The 24,249-nt window shown below is 39.7% G+C and overlaps 1 protein-coding gene across 9 annotated transcripts in view; it reads right to left on the bottom strand.

Moving 5' to 3' along the window:
- Positions 1-253: 253 nt before the first annotated feature.
- The window catches only part of LOC126347463 (uncharacterized), a 48,266-nt gene continuing 24,270 nt past the window's right edge, over positions 254-24,249 (bottom strand). For all 9 annotated transcript variants that reach the window (XM_050002279.1, XM_050002274.1, XM_050002276.1 and 6 more), the window contains exons 4-6: positions 8,841-9,046; positions 7,229-8,641; positions 254-638 (exon numbers count right to left, since the gene is read on the bottom strand). In XM_050002279.1, the coding sequence (XP_049858236.1) occupies positions 585-638; positions 7,229-8,641; positions 8,841-9,046 (1,673 nt within the window). In that variant the 3' untranslated portion in view covers positions 254-584. The remainder of the gene's footprint in view (positions 639-7,228; positions 8,642-8,840; positions 9,047-24,249) is intronic.

The raw sequence follows: 24,249 nt of genomic DNA, 5'->3' as shown, positions 1-24,249 counted from the left end.
GTCACTTTATTCTTATTCCAGACTTCATGGAGCCTTAATAAAAAGTAATAGCTTATCAATTTAACTATATGGGAAGTCTGATTACACAACTACTCTTGAAATTAATAGTGGTACAAAATGTGATGGAGCTTCTCTGAAGTTAGTCGATCATCTGGCAGGAATGTTGAAAATTAGTTTCTGAAGGCAGGCCTCCACATGTTAGACTCATATGTTTGCAGTGAGACAACAAAGGAGATGAGTGATAATTCAGAACTACTATAATAAATAAGCATTTTTAATGATTTATGACATAAAAATGATATATTACTACACAAATGACATACATAAACTACCAGAAAAATCAATTTTGTAGCTTGCAGCACTGGTCAGTATTTTGAGATCTATTACTGTATCCCACAGTTTGTTTCCAGATGGCAACATCAGGATAATCTGGTAGAAAAAGTCATATCTAATCACTTATAGAGTACTGTCTATTGCTTTTCAGTTGTATTTTCACATATACAAAACATTCATCCATATGATCCATCCACAATGATTGTTGGAATGGTTTTCATAACTATCCAAAGTTTGCATTTTGTGTACTCTCACCAACCACTCATCATGTAGTGTATTTTCTTCACTTCTTCAAACATGTCACCCTGAAAATACAGAAATTGAGAAGTTTAAAAATAAAGTCATATAAAGAATTATTTTTTTTTCTTGTTTCAGAACATCTGAAAACAAAAATGTATATTTTTTCAAAATAACCAAGTTTACTGTACACTACCTGATTGGATCTAATTAAAACAATTATTCAATGACAGCACAAGAACATGCCTTATTTTGTGCAGCTAAACAAAAGTACCACACAGGTGATATTATTTTATGGGAGTTGGTTAAACACAAATTCAAAATGTACAAAGACAGTTATTTCTTAGGATTTTCTTGTTGAAATGCATAAATTAAGAACTCCTGTCACACTTTTTCAATACCTGCAATGTTGTTGCCTTTTTATACACTAGTGTATGTAACACAAACAGGTAGGAAATAAATAAGCTATACAGAGAATTTTCAAGCAGTAGGTGAATCGGCACAACGTAAGTGTGAAGCAGTAGGAATAATGTTGTTTAACATCTTGCAAGTAGCGATATTAGATATAGTGCCAGCTCATATTGGGGCAAGAAATTGGCTGTAGTTTTTTTTTTTTTCAAAGAATGAACTTAGCATTTGCCTTAAATCATATGGAAACAATAAAGATAAATGAATTTGGTACACCCCCCCCCCCCCCCCCCAATTCTTTACAACTGTAAATTCAGTGTCTTAACCACTGAATAACCTTGCTTAGTGGAGCATGAAGATGAACAGTAAGAAGGAAACAGATTACGTTCAGGAATATGCAAGAAAGGGAATAATACATAACACTCATGAAATGTTCAGAGTGACATATGAAGGAAATGGATTACATCAGTATGAAGTAAGACACATCGAAGGAATAAGTCCTATTGAAATTTTTTCATGAATCTAAACGAGTCTACAATGAAGGTGTTATGAACAGAATGAATGTGTTTAAGTGGTGTAGGGAGTTTAGTTGAGAGCAAACAAATGTTCATGATGAACAGAGGAGTGGTAGACTCTCCACTTTAACTGATAGCGCAAGAACCAAAACTCTTCATGAAGACCACGGATTGAAAGTCGACGAAATTTCCACAACTCTTCAGAACTCTCTTACACGAGACTCACATAGAAACACTGGCATGCAGAAAACTGTGCACAGTATGGATCCCAAAACAGCCGGCAGAGCAGCACAAGAAAAATCGGGTCAAAAGTTTCTTGAGCGACTTGTTGGAAGAAGACGATTTTCTGAGCTCTATTGTGACTGGAGACGAAATGTGGGTGGCTAATTACATGTCTGAGACAAAAAAGACTGTTTTCACTGTTGCATCATACCAATTCCTCACACAGAAAAATTCAAAAACCACAATTTTGAACAAAAAAAGTCATGGCCTCAGCGTTATGTAATCATAAAGGCATCATTTTGGTTGAATTTCTGCCTCTATGGGAGACCATCTGTGCACAATGATACTGAGACACCCTAAAAACTCAGAAGGAGTGAAATGCTGACAAGAGGAGTGTCCTTGTTACACAACAACACTCATCTTCACACAGCCTTGGCCACTAAGGTGCTCTAGGACTCATTTGGTTGGGATGATGTGATCCACTGCCCATATTCCCAACTTGGCTCTTTCAGATCTTCTCGCCTCCCTTAAGGCACACAAAAGAGGAATTAAATTTTCAACCAATGTGCAGGTGCAGAAAGAGATTCTGAAGTGGGGCTAGGAGCTGGTGGAAGAGTTCTTCGAGAAGGGCATAAAGAACCTTATGCCACAGCTCACCACATACGCTGAATGGGATGGCGATTATTGGGAAAAATAGTCAACAACTGTATCAATGATATCCTGTAATTGTCTTTCGAATACATTTTTTCTAAAAAAAAATATAAAAATCTAGCACACTTATTTTCTGCATGTGCCTTATACAAATGAAACGTCGAGGGCACGATAATACGGGGAACGATGGATGAATAAGAGAAATAATTTCCTTTGCCACCTGTGTGTCGGGTGTTTTTTTTTTCTATTTCATTTTTAATAGAAATAACAACCTAAACCAGGGAACATATTGCTGCCACTTCCCATTCCAAATACAAGAGCACATTCGTTACTTTGGAGTCCTGTAGATGGTTTAGAACTTTGTTACCAGGTTTTCATGTAAACATTTACCACTGGATTATAATATAGGCAATGAATGGTGTGAATGTGTCAGTTGGTTGTACAGGATTAACACAGCAAGATGGGTCAACATGGAAATGTGACAAATGGCGGAAAGGTGTTTTTGTGGTAGGAGATACCCATGCCCACATTGTAAATGTAGCAGACCAATTTGACCAATTGGACCAACTTATCTACACTCGCAACCATGTAACACAGTGGTTGTAGAATGATCCTAACTGACAGAGACCAAAGAAAGCGTCCCATCTTGCAAATGGCAATCACGTTCAAACAAGACAGAATTGCTGCTGTTTGTGGGTATAGGCCAAGCTAAACCAATTTCTGTGCTAACATTGGGAAAAAAATTGCATACACTGGATTTGAAGATGGGTGCCTTACAAAAGGCCATCCTTCACAATGGCATACATAGCTGCACATCGAGGGTGATGACAGCACAATGAGGCATTTAACCTGCAGCATGCGGAGATAGAAGTTCAGGCTGGAGGCAATTCTGTAATATTGTGAGCGCTGTTCATATGACGACTCGGCCCCACTCATTCAGATTACTTCCCACACGAAAAATTATGTTTGCTTGCACGTACAGTGCAAGCTCTTACTGATTTCTTTGACTGATGGGACTGCTAAGTGCTATACCACCTACTGCACTCCCCTGACTTAAGCCCTCATAAGTTCAGCTCAATTTCTAAACTGAAGGGAACACTTCACAGCATTCCCTTCAGAACTGCTACAAATTCGGTGCGCAATAGACCACGCCGCTCGAACTGTCAACACAAGTGGCAATGCTAACAGTATCCTACAACTTCCAGATCGCTGGCAACGGATTATACACAATACTGGTGACTACTTTGAAGGTCAGTAAAACTTTGAAACACATATCTATTTTGCATTAGCTGTAAATAAATAGTTGCCACAATTAAAGTTCCACCCCTCGTACATAAAGTCCTAAAATCACTTACCTTGGTTCAATATACAGGAACACACATTTTCAATAAATTGACAGCAACCATTAAATATTTGGTTTCATATAAAACACAGTTGAAGCAGTGTTTCAAAGACTTTTTGATAGTTTGAAAGTCTTTTAGATACTCCAGAAATGAATAACTTAACAGGGACTGTTAGACCAGATTAAATAGAAATGTCTGTTAAATTCCAGTTTTGAGAGCACTTGGTTCAACAGTCAAGATTAGGAGGTATTTTATGTATGATAAATTTATTAAAGTGCATAATTATGTTTCATTATGACAGTGCATTAATTATGTAAATATTAGCAGTTCCAGTTTACTGTAATGTATGCACATACTCTCTCAATCTCCTGACAAACGATCAAGGAAATGAGTGTAATATTAAAATGTTTTATGCTTATGTTATATCATTTCATTTTTGGGTCTTTGAAACAAAAACTGAGTCTAATGTATTGCTTGTTGAAGGGAAATACTGAACACACACCCAGCGGGTTTGTAAATGGAATGAGAAGTACGAGAGTTTGTAGAAGTAAAGAACATGTCAGTAGTACGCTCAGACATAACCAACACTTACTTAACTTCAAAACTATTAATACTTTCTGAGTGTGTTAATGCTTCAAGTCAAAATTTTACGAATCAAGCTGAACAAGCTGTTTTGAATATCACTCTAAAAGTGAAAGAAATTGAAAAAGACACAAAACCTCACATTGGGGGAATATGGGATAACATCCTTTCAAAGGAACCATTCCAGCACTTGTCTTAAGCAATTTAGGGAAATCACGGAACACCTTAATCTGGATGGTCAAATGTGGATTTGAACCACCATCTTCCTGAATACGAATTCAGTCTTTTACTGTGGCACCATCCCCTTGATCTGGATAATTAATTTAATAATTCGAAGTCTTAATGAATTACTCAAGTACACTGTTGCTTGAAACAGGAGCTGTTCATTTTTTGGGAGTAAAAAGTCGAAATAATCCTCTAAATCCCATATATAAAAGAATAAAATTAATACAAAGCCTCATAGTCCCTATTACTCATTTCATAATTTGCCACAGCTCTAAGAAATTGAACAAGGAAGTCAGTAATGATGTGCAAACAAAGGCAGTAAATACAAAGAGAACAAAACTTAAGGACGAAAGTAACTTTCACATGATGTGTCACTGCCACGTAACATAGCTCGGTGAAACTCGGGAGACCATACGTAGAAAGAAGTGCTACAGTATAGGGCGGAAGGTCACTGACAGAAATATGCAATGAGAGAAACAGAAATGACATTTTTATTTAAAGACAATAATTACACTCAAGTCATGGAGATTTATGACATCCCATGGAAATTCCAAAAAGTGAGATACTGTCTTAATAAGGCGTGTGATGACTATAGACAATAAAGCATTTGCTTCACAATGAAGTCGGGTGATGCTGAGGGAATTAGATTAGGAAATGAGACACTTAAAGTAGTAAAGGAGTTTTGCTATTTGGGGAGCAAAATAACTGATGATGGTCGAAGTAGAGAGGATATAAAATGTAGACTGGCAAGAGAAATTTGTTAACATAGAGTCTAGATTTAAGGGTCAGGAAGTCATTTCTGAAAGTATTTGTATGGAGTGTAGCCATGTATGGAAGTGAAACATGGACGATAAATAGTTTGGACAAGAAGAGAATAGAAGCTTTCGAAATGTGGTGCTACAGAAGAATGCTGAAGATTAGATGGGTAGATCACATAACTAATGAGGAAGTATTGAATAGGATTGGGGAGAAGAGAAGTTTGTGGCACAACTTGAGCAGAAGAAGGGATCGGTTGGTAGGACATGTTCTAAGGCATGAAGGGATCACCAATTTAGTATTGGAGGGCAGCGTAGAGGGTAAAAATCATAGAGGGAGACCAAGAGATGACTACACTAAGCAGATTCAGAAGGATGTAGGTTGCAGTGGGTTCTGGGAGATGAAGAAGCTTGCACAGGATAGAGTAGCATTGAGAGCTGCATCAAACCAGTCTCAGGACTGCAGACCGCAACAACAACAACAACAAAAATGAAATCAGAGCTGAATGTTCTCCTGAAACGACACACATGGGGAAAGAGAACAGTGTCAAAATAATGTTGTCTGACGAGTGTACCATGTTCACAGATTTGGAGGTCAATATGCCAGGGCAACATTATCCATGTCCTCACTTTAAAAGCTAAATCACCAAACCAGTTACGTCTGATGATGTTCCTTGGTGCACTACATACATACTCTCATATAGTGAGAGGTGGGAACATAGAACACAACCAGGAACATTGTTGAACACAATCAGTTTAATGGTACAGATGTTGAACATGGTTATTTTGGTAGTAAAGTTGTGATGATGTGAGGAGGCAAAATGTTGCATGTGTTAACTTACCTTTAAATCCTTGAACATGGCACAATTGCCAGTAAAAGTTATTGTGACATTGTACTCTTTCCCCTTGCACATCTATTCATGGATGCATTTGGCCCTGACTATGAATGACAATGCGCGACAAGATCAAGGTGCGCATGTGAAAGAGCTCTCGGAATGAGAGGACATTTGCAGAATGGACTGACTGGAAACCCCCCCCCCCCCCCCCCCCTTAAATGCCATCAAGCACATGTGGGATACTGCAGCAGATCCACAGACACCAATGATCACACAGTAGTTGCCGACTATGCTGGAGGAGGAATGGAATGCTTTACAACAAGAACTCAGTACCAACTGTGTGGCCATCATGTTGTACAATCTGCATTATTGTCCATGGTGATCACACCCCTATTATGAACTGTGTCTCACTTTTTGTTATTTCCTTGGGAAATCATAAATTTTTCAAGGAATACCATTCTCTTTCTGATAAGCAATGTGCTCATGGCACTGAATAATAATGACTCTGAAGAATGGAATTGACACACAATAATCATGCACTTGGATTATGCTGAACTGCATATGCAATTATTAAATGTTTGCACAAAATGTGTTTTGAAACTGTCATTTACAGAAGTTACAGCATATTGGGTTAAAGCAATTTAATAGCATCATATATGCCACCTTTTGCAATATTTTATATGTCTAATAGTGGTCTACTCATTAAATCAAACATGAACATAGATGTACGCAAGACATACTGAAATAATGTGACACAGTCCCTTGTCTCAAGTGAGTGGAGTATTTCGAGCTATATCTGTGTACTGTGCACTGTAGTGCTGTGCACATGTTCTTACGGATCATTATGAAAATGAAAGGAAGCTTCCAATAGAGATCACTACGACAGTATCACAAGTCCTCATTTCATGTGTGGTTTAGAAATTAAAACAAGAACTCACACACTAGTTACAATAAACTATAAACTGCATGTCTTCATCCTTTGTCTCGTGTATGCTGGAGATCAAAATATTGACCAGTCAGATAACTAGTACTACCCTAAGTGCCTGTTTTAGTGTGCATGACTATTAAAATGCATTTTCAAATAAACTACACGTTACACATAAAAACAGGAAAAGACTTACAGCTTCCTCTTCAGCTTCAGAATTTTGTGGTGAAACACCAAACTTCAACAGATCCAGGATTTGTCTCCAGCCTTCCTTGGGGGATCCCAGAAGCCTGTCAACTGTTTTGATCCTCCATATACACCAAAATCTATGTTCAACAACAGGATTGAGATTTTTCTTCCTCAGTGGACTATTCTCTGAACTAATTTTCAATCTCTTGTTCGGTCCCTCTGCTTGTTGGTCATCATCACAAATGAGCTGCCTTTTTCCAACATTTGGACCAATTTCCTCACAGGCAGAAATGGCAGCTATTTTTGGAATCTCATTCTGTTTTTTCTCAAAATTGCCATCTCCTCTGTATTCTTCCTCGGCTGGAGGCACATCACCAGATTTATTGCCAAGGGTATTCTGCACGCTATTTGAAGAGGATGAGGCTTCTTTTCCCTCAACTTCATGGGGACTTACAAGCTGTTCATTGACTGGCAGATTACTTTCCGTCATATTTCTACTTATTTCAAAATTTTCTGAGGTCAAATTTCTTGTAATCATCTCTGAATCTGATTCTGGGTTTACAGACTCTTCAGTACTACATTTCACATTAGACACTGTATCGATATCCACTTTATGCATACTAGAATTATTATCCTCAATTTTAGAAACATCAGCAGTAACTTTCTGCTGTTTGTCAATTTGACATATTTCAATATTTTCAGTGTCTTCATCATCAGGAAATTTTCTTTTAATACCATTTTTTCCATTCGGAGGACCAGAGTCTTCCCCATCAGCTTTGTCAATGTAATATAATTCTTGAGTAGGTTTGTCAGAGGCTGATTCATTTCCATTAGTTGTTATCTCATCTTCCACAATTATGTCACTTCCTGAATATTTTGTCCCCAAGTATTTTTTATTTTTACGGGATCCTCTGTGTTTGGGTAATTTAACACCATACCGCAAAAGAAGCATATTACAAAAAGAGGGGAATTTCTGTTTAGTCACACAAGATAGAGCACGTGCCCGATGACGTGCGATGCGTGTATGAACTGCAGGCTGACCCCTTCTGATTCGTTTCACTGGCTGTAATGTATGAACACTCTCAATTTTACATCCGTTGTCAGCGACTGAATTATCTCGATTAGTTTCTGATGACAAGCTCTTGGGTGCATTGGTTTCTGAGATGTCCATTTCTGTTGCTTCATCCCCTGGGCGATCATCATCCTGAACAGGTACAGAGTCATTAATTTTACTGCTGTCTGCAATGCTAAAAAAGTGACGCAGGGCTAAATGCCTCTCACAATATGCACATTCTAGAGTGTTATCTTCTGAGCTCTTCAGCCAACCACAGATCACTAAAACCAGTGCACTTATTCCTTCTTCAGAACAATTTGATTTAATGATTTTAAACAAATGCTCCAGAACATCTCTGTTCAGGCCCTAGAATAAAATATGTAAATGAATTAGCTCTGCCTTGTATAACGTGTTTTACATAAAAATGGAAAAAAGTGACTTAAAAATTATACAAATGATCCTTTATTTAATTTACGAAAGTAAACACACAATATATTCACATTTCTTATCTATAAAGGCATGCAATTATTATTATAAAATTTATACACAAGTGCCAAATAATTACCATTTTATCCAACACAACTTCTTGTATCTTTGGTAACTCACTTTCATACATAATAATTTTTTGCCAGCTGTGGCATATATTTTTGCACAAAATTTTTGGATGAGTTATGATCTGTATAAACCTATCCGGACAGGGACAAAATGACCAATAGCACAAATTATCATGTGCTTTATGAGCAATGTCGCCCCACAAGTCTGGTTTCTGGACTGCAAAGAAACAAATAACTGACAGTTAACTAAAACTTTTATAACACGTTATTGGACAATGCATTAATGATAAGAAAATAAAGGATTTACATTAATTACAAACATCAGAATTTCGATTCAGTTTTTTGTTTTCACATAGTTGATATTCTTTACAAGTTAAGCAGTAATTCCTCATCAACCTTTTTTTTTCCCTGACTCCATAGACTTGTGTCAAGTTATTTCATTTTCATTATACTACAGACTCAGAAACAATACAATAAACAACTCTTTCAATATTATTGGATTATGTGGTCCGCTAATTGTTTCAACCATATCTTTTTCTTCTACTCTTTTGCCAATTCACCACAGTCACCAATTAAGCATCATGTCACGTCAGGCTGTATTCGCACTGGATGTCATGTCCTGTCAATTCTCTTAAAACCAGTACCAAATGTGAAAGTGAGGTTATGAGCTACTGTCTGTGATACAAAAAGTCAGAATATAGTATTAGAATTGAGGGACTAGCAATGATAAATTTTATTACTTCACGAAACAAACTTCATAATGTGTGGTAAAGTAGTGAGAAATGAAACAACATTTCAAGACATCAACATTTATTTGCTAGCGAAAAGATATACAAATAAACATAGAAAACAATATTTATATGGAAACAAACAGATCCTCTTTACCTTACCCACAATTTTGTTTCCTTGCATAACTAATAAAGTCACAAATTATATTTCTCTACTTCATAAGCATTGATTTTTTCACTCAAAAATGTTATTTATTAAAAATGCTTCATCAACATATGTTTTCTTTATATGTAGTGCAGGCTTCAGCTCTGTTCTGTTATTGTAAAACCTAATAATTGTTCACCATCAAATATCTGACAATGCTTATAGAAGAACACCCAATGGAAAAACATCCTAGATGTCATGGAACATTTGCAGTTTGTCACGAAAACAAAACAAAATAATAAAATAGGAATTAAGAAGATAGTAAAGCATGAAATCCACTACTATAACATAAGTGAATGCAGGGAAAATAAATTCACTTCCATTTTTAGCAGACTATGACACCACGGAAACTTTCTACCTGAGAAACAGTGATGTGACGTGATGGCCCACTGACAGCCAGCATGAGTGCCACCATTTGAAAAGCACTGTGGATTGTTTTGATGTGACGTGGTGTGATGGCAAATTTGAATTGGTGTTCATACAGCTCACTTTCATCTTTCGCTCCCTCTTTCTTTAATATTCTCTCTTTTAAGGGATGAATTATTTCCAACAGTACAGCAATGTCAATTATTCATATCTCAAAATCTAATTGAGGGCCTACGTTTTATTCTTTAGGTATTTGTATTCTCAAAAGAACATGATATGAAAGTCACATATTGTAGAACATCTTAAATGCCTAAACTCTGTAGCTTTTGTACACAAAAAATAATGGAGTTACGAGATTGGAATAGTTTTCTTATTTTCATTTGTTTTATGGCTTTTTGGCACAGCTCTTAGCTGAGGTGGGAGGTGTTTGCTACACAGAAGCATGTTATACAAACAATATGAGGTACTTACACAACATTCTCTAGTAGACAACTCTTTAAAGAGCTGCCATACTGACATTAGTGTAATATCACATTTTATCCCCTATAAAGAAAATTTGTAAACAATAGCAACATTTCTAAATATAATACTAGGAGACAGGACTTACAATTTCCATCAGTGTCTTACTGTGGCAGAAGGAAATTAGTGACATAATGTAGATCCAGATCTTTGACCATCTGCCCAATAATGTCAAGTATCTTAATGATAGAAAAATTAACTTCAAAAACACACTGAAATCATATCTGCTTGATGATAAACCTTCATCCATCAAAGTATTTCTAAATATGTAAAACTCTTAAGATAGAGGAAAGATAGGAGGCAGAGGGGGAGGGAGAGAGAGAGAGAGAGAGAGAGAGAGAGAGAGAGAGAGAGAGAGAGAGAGAGTCAAGGAGGGGGAGAGAGTCAAGGAGGGGGAGAGAGTCAAGGAGGGGGAGAGAGTCAAGGAGGGGGAGAGAGGGAGAGAGGGAGAGAGAGAGAGAGAAGGGGGGAGAGAGGGGGGGGGGGAGAGAGAGAGAGAGAGAGAGAGAGAGAGAGAGAGAGAGAGAGAGAGAGAGAGAGAGAGAGAGAGAAGGGGGGAGAGAGGGGGAGGGGGAGAGAGAGAGAGAGAGAGAGAGAGAGAGAGAGAGAGAGAGACAAGGGGGGAGAGAGAGAGAGAGAGACAAGGGGGGAGACAGAGAGAGAGAGACAGAGACAGAGAGAGAGAGAGAGAGAGAGAGAGAGACAAGGGGGGAGAGAGAAATACAAGGGCGGGGGGAGAGAGACAAGGGGGGGGAGAGAGAAATACGAGGGGGTGGTAGAGATACAAGGGGGTGTAGAGAGGGTGGGGGGAGGGGGGTAGAGAGGGTGTGGGGAGGGAGGTAGAGAGGGCCGGGGGGTGGAGAGGGCCGGGGGAGGCAGAGTGGGTGGGGAGGCAGAGTGGGCGGGGAGGCAGAGTGGGCGGGGAGGCAGAGTGGGCGGGGAGGCAGAGTGGGCGGGGAGGCAGAGTGGGCGGGGAGGCAGAGTGGGCGGGGAGGCAGAGTGGGCGGGGAGGCAGAGTGGGCGGGGAGGCAGAGTGGGCGGGGAGGCAGAGTGGGCGGGGAGGCAGAGTGGGCGGGGAGGCAGAGTGGGCGGGGAGGCAGAGTGGGCGGGGAGGCAGAGTGGGCGGGGAGGCAGAGTGGGCGGGGAGGCAGAGTGGGCGGGGAGGCAGAGTGGGCGGGGAGGCAGAGTGGGCGGGGAGGCAGAGTGGGCGGGGAGGCAGAGTGGGCGGGGAGGCAGAGTGGGCGGGGAGGCAGAGTGGGCGGGGAGGTAGAGTGGGCGGGGTGGGTGTGGAGGGGGGAGGATGTCTGGTACCGAGCGCCGCAGGTTTCAAAGTTGCGCTAGACAGCATGGATCTTGATTACCACTAGAGATCTTTCCAGTCGTCGCGTCATAATCCGTGGCTGGGCGCACACACCTAGCCCGTGTATATGAGGGTGCCACAGTGAAGCATGTGGTCCCGGCAGCCAATAGCAATGTACTCTATCATGTATTTAAGAGCCTACCTCTCACTTAGCAGGCAGTTTGATATCCGTGTTAGTCTTTTGACAACTTGCCTACAGAGAGCGTGTTTACATTACTTTGTTTCCATGGACACTGTGGATTCGTGAGGTTTCACTTGTGATCCCGTTGCTATATGCGTGTTGTTCGTTAGGTCTGGCTTGGTCATCTGTCGTCTTTTCATGTCCGCCCTTCCCCATTCGTTTTGTTTGTTCACGGGCCGCTCCCGTTTGGTCCCGCGGCACTTTCGTTCTTGGCAACTCCGCGATTGTTCTGGTGGTGGTTACAACATTTTGGTGACGAGGAAAACGGTGGTAGTTGTTAGCATGGAGGTGAAGTTGGTCTGTCTTAAACTGGAAGCAAGACATTGATGATCTGCTGAAATGTCTGAGTTGAGCTACGTATGCTATTAGGGTTATAGCAAATTTTGGTGATAAGAATCTCAGTAAATTAGCTTACTATGCCTACTTTCGTATGGCATCATATTCTGGGGTAATTCATTGTTGAGTAGAAAAGTATTCATTGCTCAAAAACGTGCAATCAGAATAATTGCTAGAGACCACCCACGGTCATCCTGCAGACATCTATTTAAGGATCTAGGGATCCTCACAGTATATATATATTCACTTATGAAATTTGTTGTTAATAATCCAACCCAGTTCAAAAGTAATAGCAGTGTGCATAACTATAACACCAGAAGAAAGGATGATCTTCACTATGCAGGGTTAAATCTGACTTCGGCACAGAAGGGGTAAATTACGCTGCCACAAAAGTCTTTGGTCACCTAGCAAACAGCATCAAAAGCCTGACAGATAGTCAAAAAACATTTAAAAATATTTTAAAAGAATTTCTAGAAGGCAACTCCTACTCATTGGCTGAATTTTTAGATATAAATTGAGGGAGGGGGGAAAAAACTAACTTAAACATTAGTGTCATGCAATATTTTGTGTGTGTAATATCTTGTACAGACATCTTTTATTAACCTGACATGTTCCACATCATTACGAAGTGTCGTATTCATGATCTATGGAACAAGTATTAATCTAATCTAATCTAATCGTTTTTGTCTTGGCTTCCCAGACACATTCTTTCATCTCCGCAAGTTGGCACTGTTGTCCGATCCTGTGGCTCTCTCTTTCCAGGAGATATGCCTTTTGCTGATAAACTATTATTCTCAAAGCTATCATGTGGTCACCTCTCGGCTGGAGTTTCACCAGTACCATAAACAGTATGGTCAATCACATCGTTCCTGGGTCACGCACTTGCAGGGACTCAACTGTTGATTCTATTTTACATGCACAAATCGGCAGTGCAAGGCTTCTTATGCAGACTCCCCGATCTGGGATGTGGTGATTCAGCTGGCTCCCAATCCAGGTGTTGAAACTCTATAACCCCTCCTTGGAAGAGATTCTCTGCACTGCACACTCCTTTGAAATTGCACAGGCAGTTAATGAGCGTCTTATGGTGTGGCTGCAAGTGGCGGCAATCGATGTGTCCCAGAAGGTTCCACCCTCACGACGTCGACATGGCCCTGCTGATGGAGGCTAGCACCACTGGGACTCCTCTTTGTCCTACATCTCTATGGCATTGGCGCCTCCGGTCGCCCCTCGCCGCCTATCGCGCGGTTCCCATCTCTGACTGTAACCCATCTTTCCATCAGTCCCTGTACCAGTTCCTAACTGAACAATCCATAGCCCTCACCTGCCTAATCCTTCACCTACACATCAACTCAGCCAATGAACACACCCGTCAACTCCTACCCTTAATAAAAGTCCTCAATCTTTCCTGTCCCACATTCACACCGGCTGTTCAGAGTATCCTCCTACAGGCCAACTGCAAATTAGAACAGCATGCCACCCTCCTCCTCAAAAAACTATCCAATCTCCTGGTTTCCCACCTCCGGAAAGGCAACTCACTCACCCTACACAACCTTTTCAGCAAACCTCAACCTCCTCTCATTGCACACAAACCCAGATTCTCCCATATACTCAATCTCCCACTTCTTGCTCCACTCCCCCCAAAACCTCAAAATTCTAATCAACACAATCTGGAACCACAACACCCCAATTCAGTAGCTAACCTTTCCTCCAAACTTCTCTCCCAATCCGAAACCTCTGTCCTATCCAAAGGCCTCACCTTCAGCCCTACTCCCAGATTCAATCAAACAGCCCTCATCAAAGATTTTCCGTTCCTACACTCGTACTCTCTGCTGAAAGTATCACTTGGCCACGAAGAAAAATAACCCTGATCCTACTCCTAACGATCCAACTCCCCAAGACACTATCCAAATTGAACCCTGCCTGGAACAGTTCCGTCCTCTGTCGCAGGGGGATCCACCTCCTCTTCCTCAAAATCACCCTCTCCAAACCTTCTAGGAATTTATCACTTCCAGCCTTGCCCCTCAATCCTTGAAAAACCTCAATCCTAATCCCAACATAACCACAGCTGAAGCCCAGGCTATCTGTGATCTGAAGGCTCACAGATCCATCGTCATTCTTCTGGCGGACAAGGATTCCATGACTGTGGTACTTGATTATCGGGAGTATGTGGCTGAGGGACTTCATCAGCTTTCAGACAACACAACATACAAAATTTGCTGAGGTAATCCCATTCCTGATGTCCAGACGGAGCTTCAAGGAATCCTCAGAACCTTAGGCCCCCTACAAAATCTTTCGCCTGACTCCATCAACCTCCTGGCCCCACCGACACCTCGCACCCCTACCTTCTACCTACCTCCTAAAATTCACAAACCCAATCATCCCGGCCGCCCCATTGTAGCTGGTTACCAAGCCCCCGCAGAACGTATCTCTGCCTATGTAGATCAACACCTTCAACACATTACATGCAGTCTCCCATCCTTCATCAAAGACACTAACCACATTCTCGAACGCCTAGAATCCTTACCCAATCTGTTACCCCCTGAAACAATCCTCGTAACCATTGATGCCACTTTCTTTCACGCCGATCACCTGCCACCCTACCTAAAACCTCTTTCCTCATTACCTTAGCCAGCTTCGTCCTAACTCAAAACTTCTTCACTTTCAAAGGCCAGACATACCAACAAAGGGAACAACCATGGGTAACAGGATGGCCCTCTCATACACCAACCTATTTATGGGCCACTTGGAGGAAGCCTTCTTGGTTACCCAGGCCTGCCAACCCAAAGTTTCGTACAGATTTATTGATGACATCTTCATGATCTGGACTCACAGTGAAGAAGAACTCCAGAATTTCCTCTCCAACCTCAACTCCTTTGGTTCCATCAGATTCACTTGGTCCTACTCCAAATCCCATGCCACTTTCCTCGACGTTGACCTCCATTTGTCCAATGGCCAGCTTCACACATACGTCCACATCAAACCCACCAACAAGCAACAGTACCTCCATTATGACAGCTGCCACCAATTCCATATCAAACGGTCCCTTCCTTACAGCCTAGGTCTTCGTGGCAAACGAATCTGCTCCAGTCCTGAATCCCTGAACCATTACAACAACCTGAAAACAGCTTTCGCATCCAGCAACTACCCTCCCGACGTGGTACAGAAGCAAATAACCAGAGCCACTTCCTCATCCCCCCAAACCCAGAATCTCCCACAGAAGAATCCCAAAAGTGCCCCACTTGTGACAGGATACTTTCCAGGACTGGATCGGACTCTGAATGTGGCTCTCCAGCAGGGATACGACTTCCTCAAATCCTGCCCCGAAATGAGGTCCATCCTTCACGAAATCCTCCCCACTCCACCAAGAGTGTCTTTCCGCCGTCCACCTAACCATTGTAACCTCTTGGTTCATCCCTACGAAATCCCAAAACCACCTTCCCTACCCTCTGGCTCCTACTCTTGTAACTGCTCCCGGTGTAAAACCTGTCCCATGAACCCTCCCACCACCACCTACTCCAGCCCTGTAACCCAGAAGGTGTACACAATCAAAGGCAGAGCCACGTGAAACAGCACCCACGTGATTTACCAACTGACCTGCCTACACTGTGAAGCTTTCTATGTGGGAATGACCAGCAACAAACTGTCCATTCGCATGAACAGACACAGGCAGACAGTGTCTGTTGGTAATGAGGATCACCCTGTGGCTAAACATTCCTCGGTGCACGGTCAGCACATCTTCGCACAGTGTTACACCGTCCGGGTTATCTGGATACTTCCCAGTGACACCAACCTATCAGAACTCCGGATATGGGAACTTGCCCTTCAGTATATCCTCTCTTCCCGTTACCCACCAGGTCTCAACCTCCGCTAATTTCAAGTTGCTGCCGCTCATACCTCATCTGTCATTCAATAACATCTTTGCCTCTGTACTTCCGCCTCGACTGACATCTCTACCCAAACTCTTTGCCTTTACATGTCTGCTTGTGTGTTATGTGCGGATGGAAGTGTGTGTGTGTGTGTGTGTGTGTGTGTGTGTGTGTGTGTGTGTGCGAGCGCGAGTGTATACCTGTCCCTTTTTCCCCCAAGGCAAGTCTTTCCGCTCCTGGGATTGGAATGACTCCTTACCTCTCCCTTAAAACTCACATCCTTTCGTCTTTCCCTCTCCTTCCCTCTTTCCTGATGAAGCAACCATGGGTTGTGAAAGCTTGAAATTTGTGTGTGTGTATTTGTGTTTGTTATTGTTTCTATCAATGTACCAACGCTTTCGTTTGGTAAGTTACAGAGTCTTTGTTTTTAGATATATTTTTCCCATGTGGAATGTTTCCCTCTGTTATATACAAAAAATAATGTTTATTAGGCTACATGGCCATTTACAGAATTTATTTAAATGACTGATTACCAATACTTAGGAATTCCTCTACGGTATAGAAGGAGCTGTTAAAGAGAAAGCTCTATACTTTACACGTGAAAACATCTCCGCTATCTGTCAGACATTTTATTTCTATGAGTAGATTGCCAAAGAGTTTTACACCTGCGTATTTCACCCCTTTCTGTGCCAAAGTTTGATTTGTTAAAAGGTATTACAAGTGATTTTTCATTATAAAGATTGACATGCTGTCTACTGACAACAGCTCGAAAAAACTAAAGCTAATATTATATTACTGGACTGAGCCCCATTAAACACATCAATAGCAGTGGATTATTCAGTGACTACATTATAACCAGTAAGTTCCACTACACATAAGATGCACAAGTCCTGTAGCTTGCCTTATATTAAGAAATGTGACAAAAGCAACCACACACAAAAACAATGCTGAAAAATCTCAACAGTAAGCAAAAAAGCTTATTGCTAGTTAATGATGACAAAAAAATACAAGTGTATACCTCAAAGTGAAAACAGCAAGAGAAAAAAATAAGACTTTCCAATGTGGAATGCTAAAGGTTGCAACAATGACAGCACCAACAGTAGAATTTAATAACTATCAAGACTATTTACAAAGATCAACTACTAGCAACTAGAAGGAACTATGCAGCCACACTCTTCAGAAACTCAAATAATATTGGAGTAGTTATTTGCAAAGTTATCAACAGCTTTAGGGCAAATCACCTACTGATCTTACCAACAACCACAAATGAAGTATCATCAAATTCAAACAAAAGACTGCAAATCTTTTCAATGGGTACTTTCCTTCTGTTCTAAAATCTATTGATGGCCACTTCAACAATCTACAATATTGATACAAGGAGATATTTGCCCTCAACATTCTAAGCTGACAATTTAATAACTGAGAAACAGAACAGCTTTATGAAAAATAAATCAGCTGCCTTAGCTGGAGCAGAGTCAATACACAACACAATAATTGCCACAGAACAAGGAGTATGTTACTAGACTTATTTATTATTACTTTTGTGTATGGCTTACAGAATCACTGGTGTGTTTCTTGATCTTGAAAAAGAATCTGAGTTTGTTAACAGCGCTATATATTGGATAGGCTAGATATCAAAGGAGCTGGCTGTTAATTGATAAAATTGTATAGTAGCAACGGGAAAAAGTTTGCATGGCTTAAAACAAACTTGCAAACACAAAGCCTATGACAACCTAGCGGTATTGTGCAACAGTGTTACCAATGAAATAGTCCAGTATTTCAACGAAAGCATCTAAATGTAAAAAATTCCATTGTAAAAATGGAAAACTGGACATAATTCTTTGGTATCACAATCAGGGACAGTCTCCAGTAGGACAGGCATTGAGATTCCTTGCATGTAAGCTATCTTAAAAACAATTTATAACGAATATGATTATCAAACATTGTAAACATATAAATGTGGTGAAAACTGCACACCACTCATCATTCTCATCCAATTTGTAGATGCAGTAGAAATATGAAGTGAAGCATCACAAACAAAACTGATAGCCTAAAAAAAAAAAAAAGAACACCACCACCTACTTACAAAGTTTTAAGAAACATCACTGAATTATGAATCCATATGTATCACTTCGTAGGGATCATGAGGAGAAGATTTGATCACTCAGAGCTTGCACACAGGCGTTTAAATGGTCATTCTTCCTGCACTTCATATGTGAGTGAAACAGGAAGAAGTCCAAATAGATGTTACAATGAGAAGTACCCTCTGCTGTGCACTTCACAGTGGTTTGCAAAGTGTGGATGTAGAAACACATCACCAATACTACAAGAAAAATATGTCACAACTGTTTTTGGTGCCAAACAAAGAACCAGGTTGTAAACGGTTTCCAAAATTAGATGTACTTACCTTTATACATGTGATTATTTTAAATGTAATATAGCTAGCTTGTGAAAACAGTGAAATAAAAACAAATACATGCACCAGCATACTACTAGACAAAAGTCAAAATACAATGTAAACAACCACAGAACAGCATTATATTCATCATTCATTCATGAATGATGAAGGAATGGGCATTATATTAAAATATAGCACTTCATGCCAGACTGAAGCTAGCCAATGCTTATCTTAAAATCCTCACTACCAAATTAAATATGTATGAGTCGTCTCTACTTTCGGACATGTCTGAAAGAGAAGACACAATTTCAATCCTGTAGCAATTATGAATCAATCAAGACACAAAGGAATTAATGACATTAGCTGGCAGTGTGTGTTGATCTAAATCAGTCGAGAAAGTTGAAAATGTTTTCTAGGGTGGGATTCAAATCCGGGTCACCTGCTTACCACTGCAACATGTGGAAAGCACTAGAACCAGGTTTGAATCTCGGTCTGGCACAAATTTTCAGCTTTCCCCATTGATTTAAATCAATGCTCATTTGCAGCTAATGTCATTAGTTCCTTTCTGTCTCGATCAAATAATAATTTTAAAAGAACACCTCTTTTGTTCTCTAAATGAGTTCTATGTCGCCATGAAAAATAAACAGAAATGTTCTGCTGCAAAAGTATTTCAGGCTAATGGCAGTAAGTAACTTGCAAGCAATCTGACAATGACAAAAAGACTGACAAACATAGAATGTAGAAAAATATTTTTAAACCCAAAACTATAGTTCATAAATTGTAAACATCAATGTTCTTGCCAGATGTACAATATCCTGATGATGTATTATTTTAGGGACTTTAATTGATTATGCGATACTTGATAAATTTTATTTTTATTATTATTATTATAGTCTATGGAAGAGTGTCAGCTTCCTGGACTTGTTCTGCTTAGCTCTGAAAGGGACGAGACAGAAAAAATTTATTTTGATGGAGTGACTGAGCAATTTCCAGGAGCAAAACCATTGGGTGTTATTTGGTTATACTTGTTATGTTATTTTTATAATTTGCTAGAACACAACTTTTTAAAGTTTTAATATTTTTTTCCAACCATTCACAGTAGCAAAAGTGGAGACAGAGCTTCTTATGTTTTCTTGTTTTATTAAAAAAAAAAAAAAAAACCATATACAGTTATCTCAAGAGGTTTTCAGTTACAAAAAATAAGACCAGTAAATTTTATTGATGTATTTCATAAAAACAAACCAAATTTCCTACAGATTAAAGTTTTAAGTTTTGCTCCTGTATATACAGGGTGATTCACAAAGATATGCAAATATTTCAATATGTTACTCTGAAAGTAAAACTAAAGTAAAAAGTTCATATGAACATAGATCCGCAAAACAGATTTTGCCTGAAATTTTGCAACTTTGCTAATATGAAGCCATCACAAAACTGTATGAGGTTTAAGTAAAGCGTAATTTTCATTTATTTTGTTGTTACTGGTCTGGTGAATCTAATAAAACATGTCTCAGATGTGTATCTGCAGTAGTTTTCCAGAACATCCAGAGAAGCAAAGATTATTACACAAGTAAATTTGTTTACTTTCCATTAAGAATGTAGAAATGTTTACGTCATTGCTGGTAACCGTTAGTGAGTTGTTTCAGTCCTTTCCTAACCTTGAAATGAGTAAGTTTTTTGTATTGTACAGTGTATTTAAGTAAAACCACATAGTAACTGTTGCAGTTTGTGGATTATTTATGAAATAGGGATGCCTTTCAAATTTACGAGAGAGGAATACATTGACATGGTGTTTGTTTACGGCAAATGTGATAGTAATGATACGGCTGCAGTTAATGGATATCGCGTACATTATCCCACTCAGAGGATTTCGAATACATGAATCATTAGCAGAGTTATGTTATGGCAGACAGGTTCTCTACCTAGCATTCAGAATCAGTATGAGTGCTCGATATGTGAAGGCGATGATGAGGATATTATGGCTGCGTTCCATATAGCCCACATACCAGTACACAATGTAGCTCTCAACGATTAGGCATTTCACAATCTAAGGTATGGTGTGCAATGAAGTACAATAATTTGTATCCTTACCATAAACAAAAAGTACATCATTTACATCCGGGAGATTTTGTCCTTCGCTTAGAGTTGTGCAACTGGTTAAATACTAATTGGCAGTTACACAAACACATTTTATTTACTGATGAGGCATAGTTTACTCGAGATGGCATAAAAAAATTTACCAGGTGTACCGGTATGAAATGAGCATTTTCTGTGAAAATGAAACACTAATTTTTAATTGAAAAGTAAAAACATTTTATTCAAAGTACTGACCAATTCTTTCTATACATTTTGACCACATTTCTGGCAATTTGTGGACACCATGCCAATAGAAATGTTCATCTTTTGAAGCAAACCAATGAGACACCCAATTTTCGACTTCTTTGTAGGAATCGAAGCATTCCTCAGCCAATGCGTGTCCCATTGAGGAAAACAAATGGTAGTCAGAAGGGGCCAAGTATGGTGAATACGGCGGGTGGCGAAGCAGCTCCCAGCCAAGTGTTTTGATTGTATCCTGAACCAGTTTTGCTTTGTGTGCAGGTGCATTATCATGTAAAAATAAATACTTTGCCATGTCTACTGGCCCATTCTGGTCTTTTTTCGATCAATGCATAGTTCAAATTGATCATTTGTTTCGAGAATGAGATTTTCACTCTGCAGCGAAGTGTGCGCTGATATGAAACTTCCTGGCAGATTAAAACTGTGTGTCAGACCGAGACTCGAACTCGGGACCTTTGCCTTTCGCAGGCAAGTGCTCTAGCAACTGAGCTACCCAAGCACGACTCGCGCCCCGTCCTTCTGCAAGGTTCGCAGGAGAGCTTCTGTAAAGTTTGGAAGGTAGGAGACGAGATACTGGCAGAAGTAAAGCTGTAAGGACGGGGCGTGGGTCATGCTTGGGTAGCTCAGTTGGTAGAGCACTTGCCTGCAAAAGGCAAAGGTCCAGAGTCCGAGTCTCGGTCCGGCACACATTTTTAACCTGCCAGGAAGTTTCTGAACATTTGTTGCCTGTAGCGATTAGCATTCACAGTTTCACCGGGTTTTAGAAGCTCATGATATACCACACCTTTCTGATCCCACCAAACACAGAGCATTGTCTTCTTGCCGAATCGATCTGGTTTTGCAGTCAATGTTGATCCCGTTTAGGATTCTTAAAATACATCCATTTTTAATCGCCAGTGACAATTCAATGCAAAATTGATTTTCTTTCATGTCTTTGAAGCAAAATTTGACAGATAATTTTTCAGTTTTCCATCTGTCTTTCATTCAATTCATGTGGCACCCACTTTCCACACTTTTGGATCTTTCCCATAGCTTTCCAACAGTCAGAAATTGATTGTTGTGCAACATTTAGCATTGCTGCCATTTGCTTCTGAGTCAAAGTATCATCTTCATCCAATATTGCTTGCAATTTGACGTCTTCGAACTTTTTTGGTGGTCTTCCACGTTCTTCATTTCTTACATCAAAATCATTATTTCTGAGCCCTTGAAACAATCTTTTGTATGTTGCTTCTGATAGAGCATGATCACCATATGCCTCGTCAAGCATTTGATGTGACTCTACAGCACTTTTTTTCAACTGAAAACAAAAAATTAATGCTTTCCGCTAATCATCACCATCTGGTACAAAATACGACATTGTTAACACAATGAAAACATATGATGATGTTTGTTCCATGACTTGATGTATACTAAATGTTTTTGACAGATGTCATACCAACCAAACAAAAAAAAATTAAGGCTCGTTCACAACAAATGTTCCCTATTGGCACATTTGAATGTTAACGCTCATTTCATACCTGTACACCTGGTACATAATGAGCACCTATGGTCCGCAGGAAACCCACATGCAACAGCGCTACACAATTTCCAGCAACAATTTAGCATAGATGTGTGGTGTGGTATAATTAACACACATTTACAATACTGGACCATTCATTTTCCCAGAATGTTTAACTCGCGAGATGTACTTACAATTCCTTCAAGAAGAAATGCCCTGCTTGCTCAAAGATGTTCCACTTGCTACGTGATTGCAAATGTATTTTCAACATGATGGCGCACCTCCACAATTCACCAATGCAGCTACTACACATTTAAATGAACAATTTCCCCAGAAATGGATTGGTCATGGTGCTACAAGTCTGTGGCCATCCAGATTGCCCGATTTAACACCAATGGATTTTTGAGTATGGGGATGGATGGAAGACATAGTTTATGAGGACAAAGTCAATATATGTGAGGCATTACCTGCTCGTATTATGAATGCAATAGATGAAATTAAGAAGAACCCTGTGAAACTGAAATGAGCAACAACATCTGTTCATACACATGCAGCTACATGGAATAAACTCAGTGGAGGCATTTCTGAACGTTTATTGTGAATGTATTGTGAAACTGTATGTACACTGTACAAGTTCCTTAACACTGGGCTTTGTTTTTTTCTGGTTTAACATGAATTTACGTGTGCTATGGTATTAATAAAAGCACATTATCTGGCACATTCATACAGTTTCAGTTAACATTACTACCATCATTTTTCCAAAATTAAATTCTCTACAACTTCTGTTGCTTCTCTGGATGTTTTGAAAAACTACTGCAGATACACGTCTAGGACATGTTTTATTAGATTCACCAGACCAATAACAACAACATAAATGGAAATCGTGCTTTAGTTTAATGTCGCACTGTTTTTTGATGGATTCATGTAACTCCATAACTAAACAATTGCGGACCTACGTTTATATAAACTTTTTTCTTTAGTTTTACTTGTAGAATAACATGTCAAAATATTTGCATATCTTCATGACTCACCCTGCAGAAGGAGTAAAGTTAAGATACAGTGAGAGCTCTGAAGTTCTAATGTTAAGAAATTTACAGTTACCATACAATAGAAAAAAAGAAAAAAATATTGTGTGTTTTCATTGTATGTTCTCTGTATTAAAACTTATTTTAAAAACTGAGTTTTATCATTGTCTGTCTGTAAGGACACGACTTTCATTTAGAGTTTACTATTATCAAAGACAACAATAAATAATTAACAATGTGTAACAGCCAGACCGTGACAATAATTCATTGTTGTTGTTGTTGTTGTCTTCAGTCCTGAGACTCGTTTGATGCAGCTCTCCATGCTAATCTATCCTGTGCAAGCTCCTTCATCTCCCAGTACCTACTGCAACCTACATCATTCTGAATCTGCTTAGTGTATTCATCTCTTGGTCTCCCTCTACGATTTTTACCCTCCACGCTGCCCTCCAATGCTAAATTTGTGATCCCTTGATGCCTCAGGACATGTCCTATCAACCGATCCCATCTTCTAGTCAAGTTGTGCCACAAACTTCTCTTCTCCCCAATCCTATTCAATACCTCCTCATTAGTTATGTGATCTACCCACCTAATCTTCAACATTCTT

Source organism: Schistocerca gregaria, chromosome 1 (assembly GCF_023897955.1).
Source record: "Schistocerca gregaria isolate iqSchGreg1 chromosome 1, iqSchGreg1.2, whole genome shotgun sequence".
NCBI classification, from domain to species: Eukaryota; Metazoa; Arthropoda; class Insecta; order Orthoptera; family Acrididae; genus Schistocerca; species Schistocerca gregaria.
The sequence above is the reverse complement of the archived record's forward strand: the minus strand, read 5'-3'. Positions and strand labels throughout refer to the sequence as shown.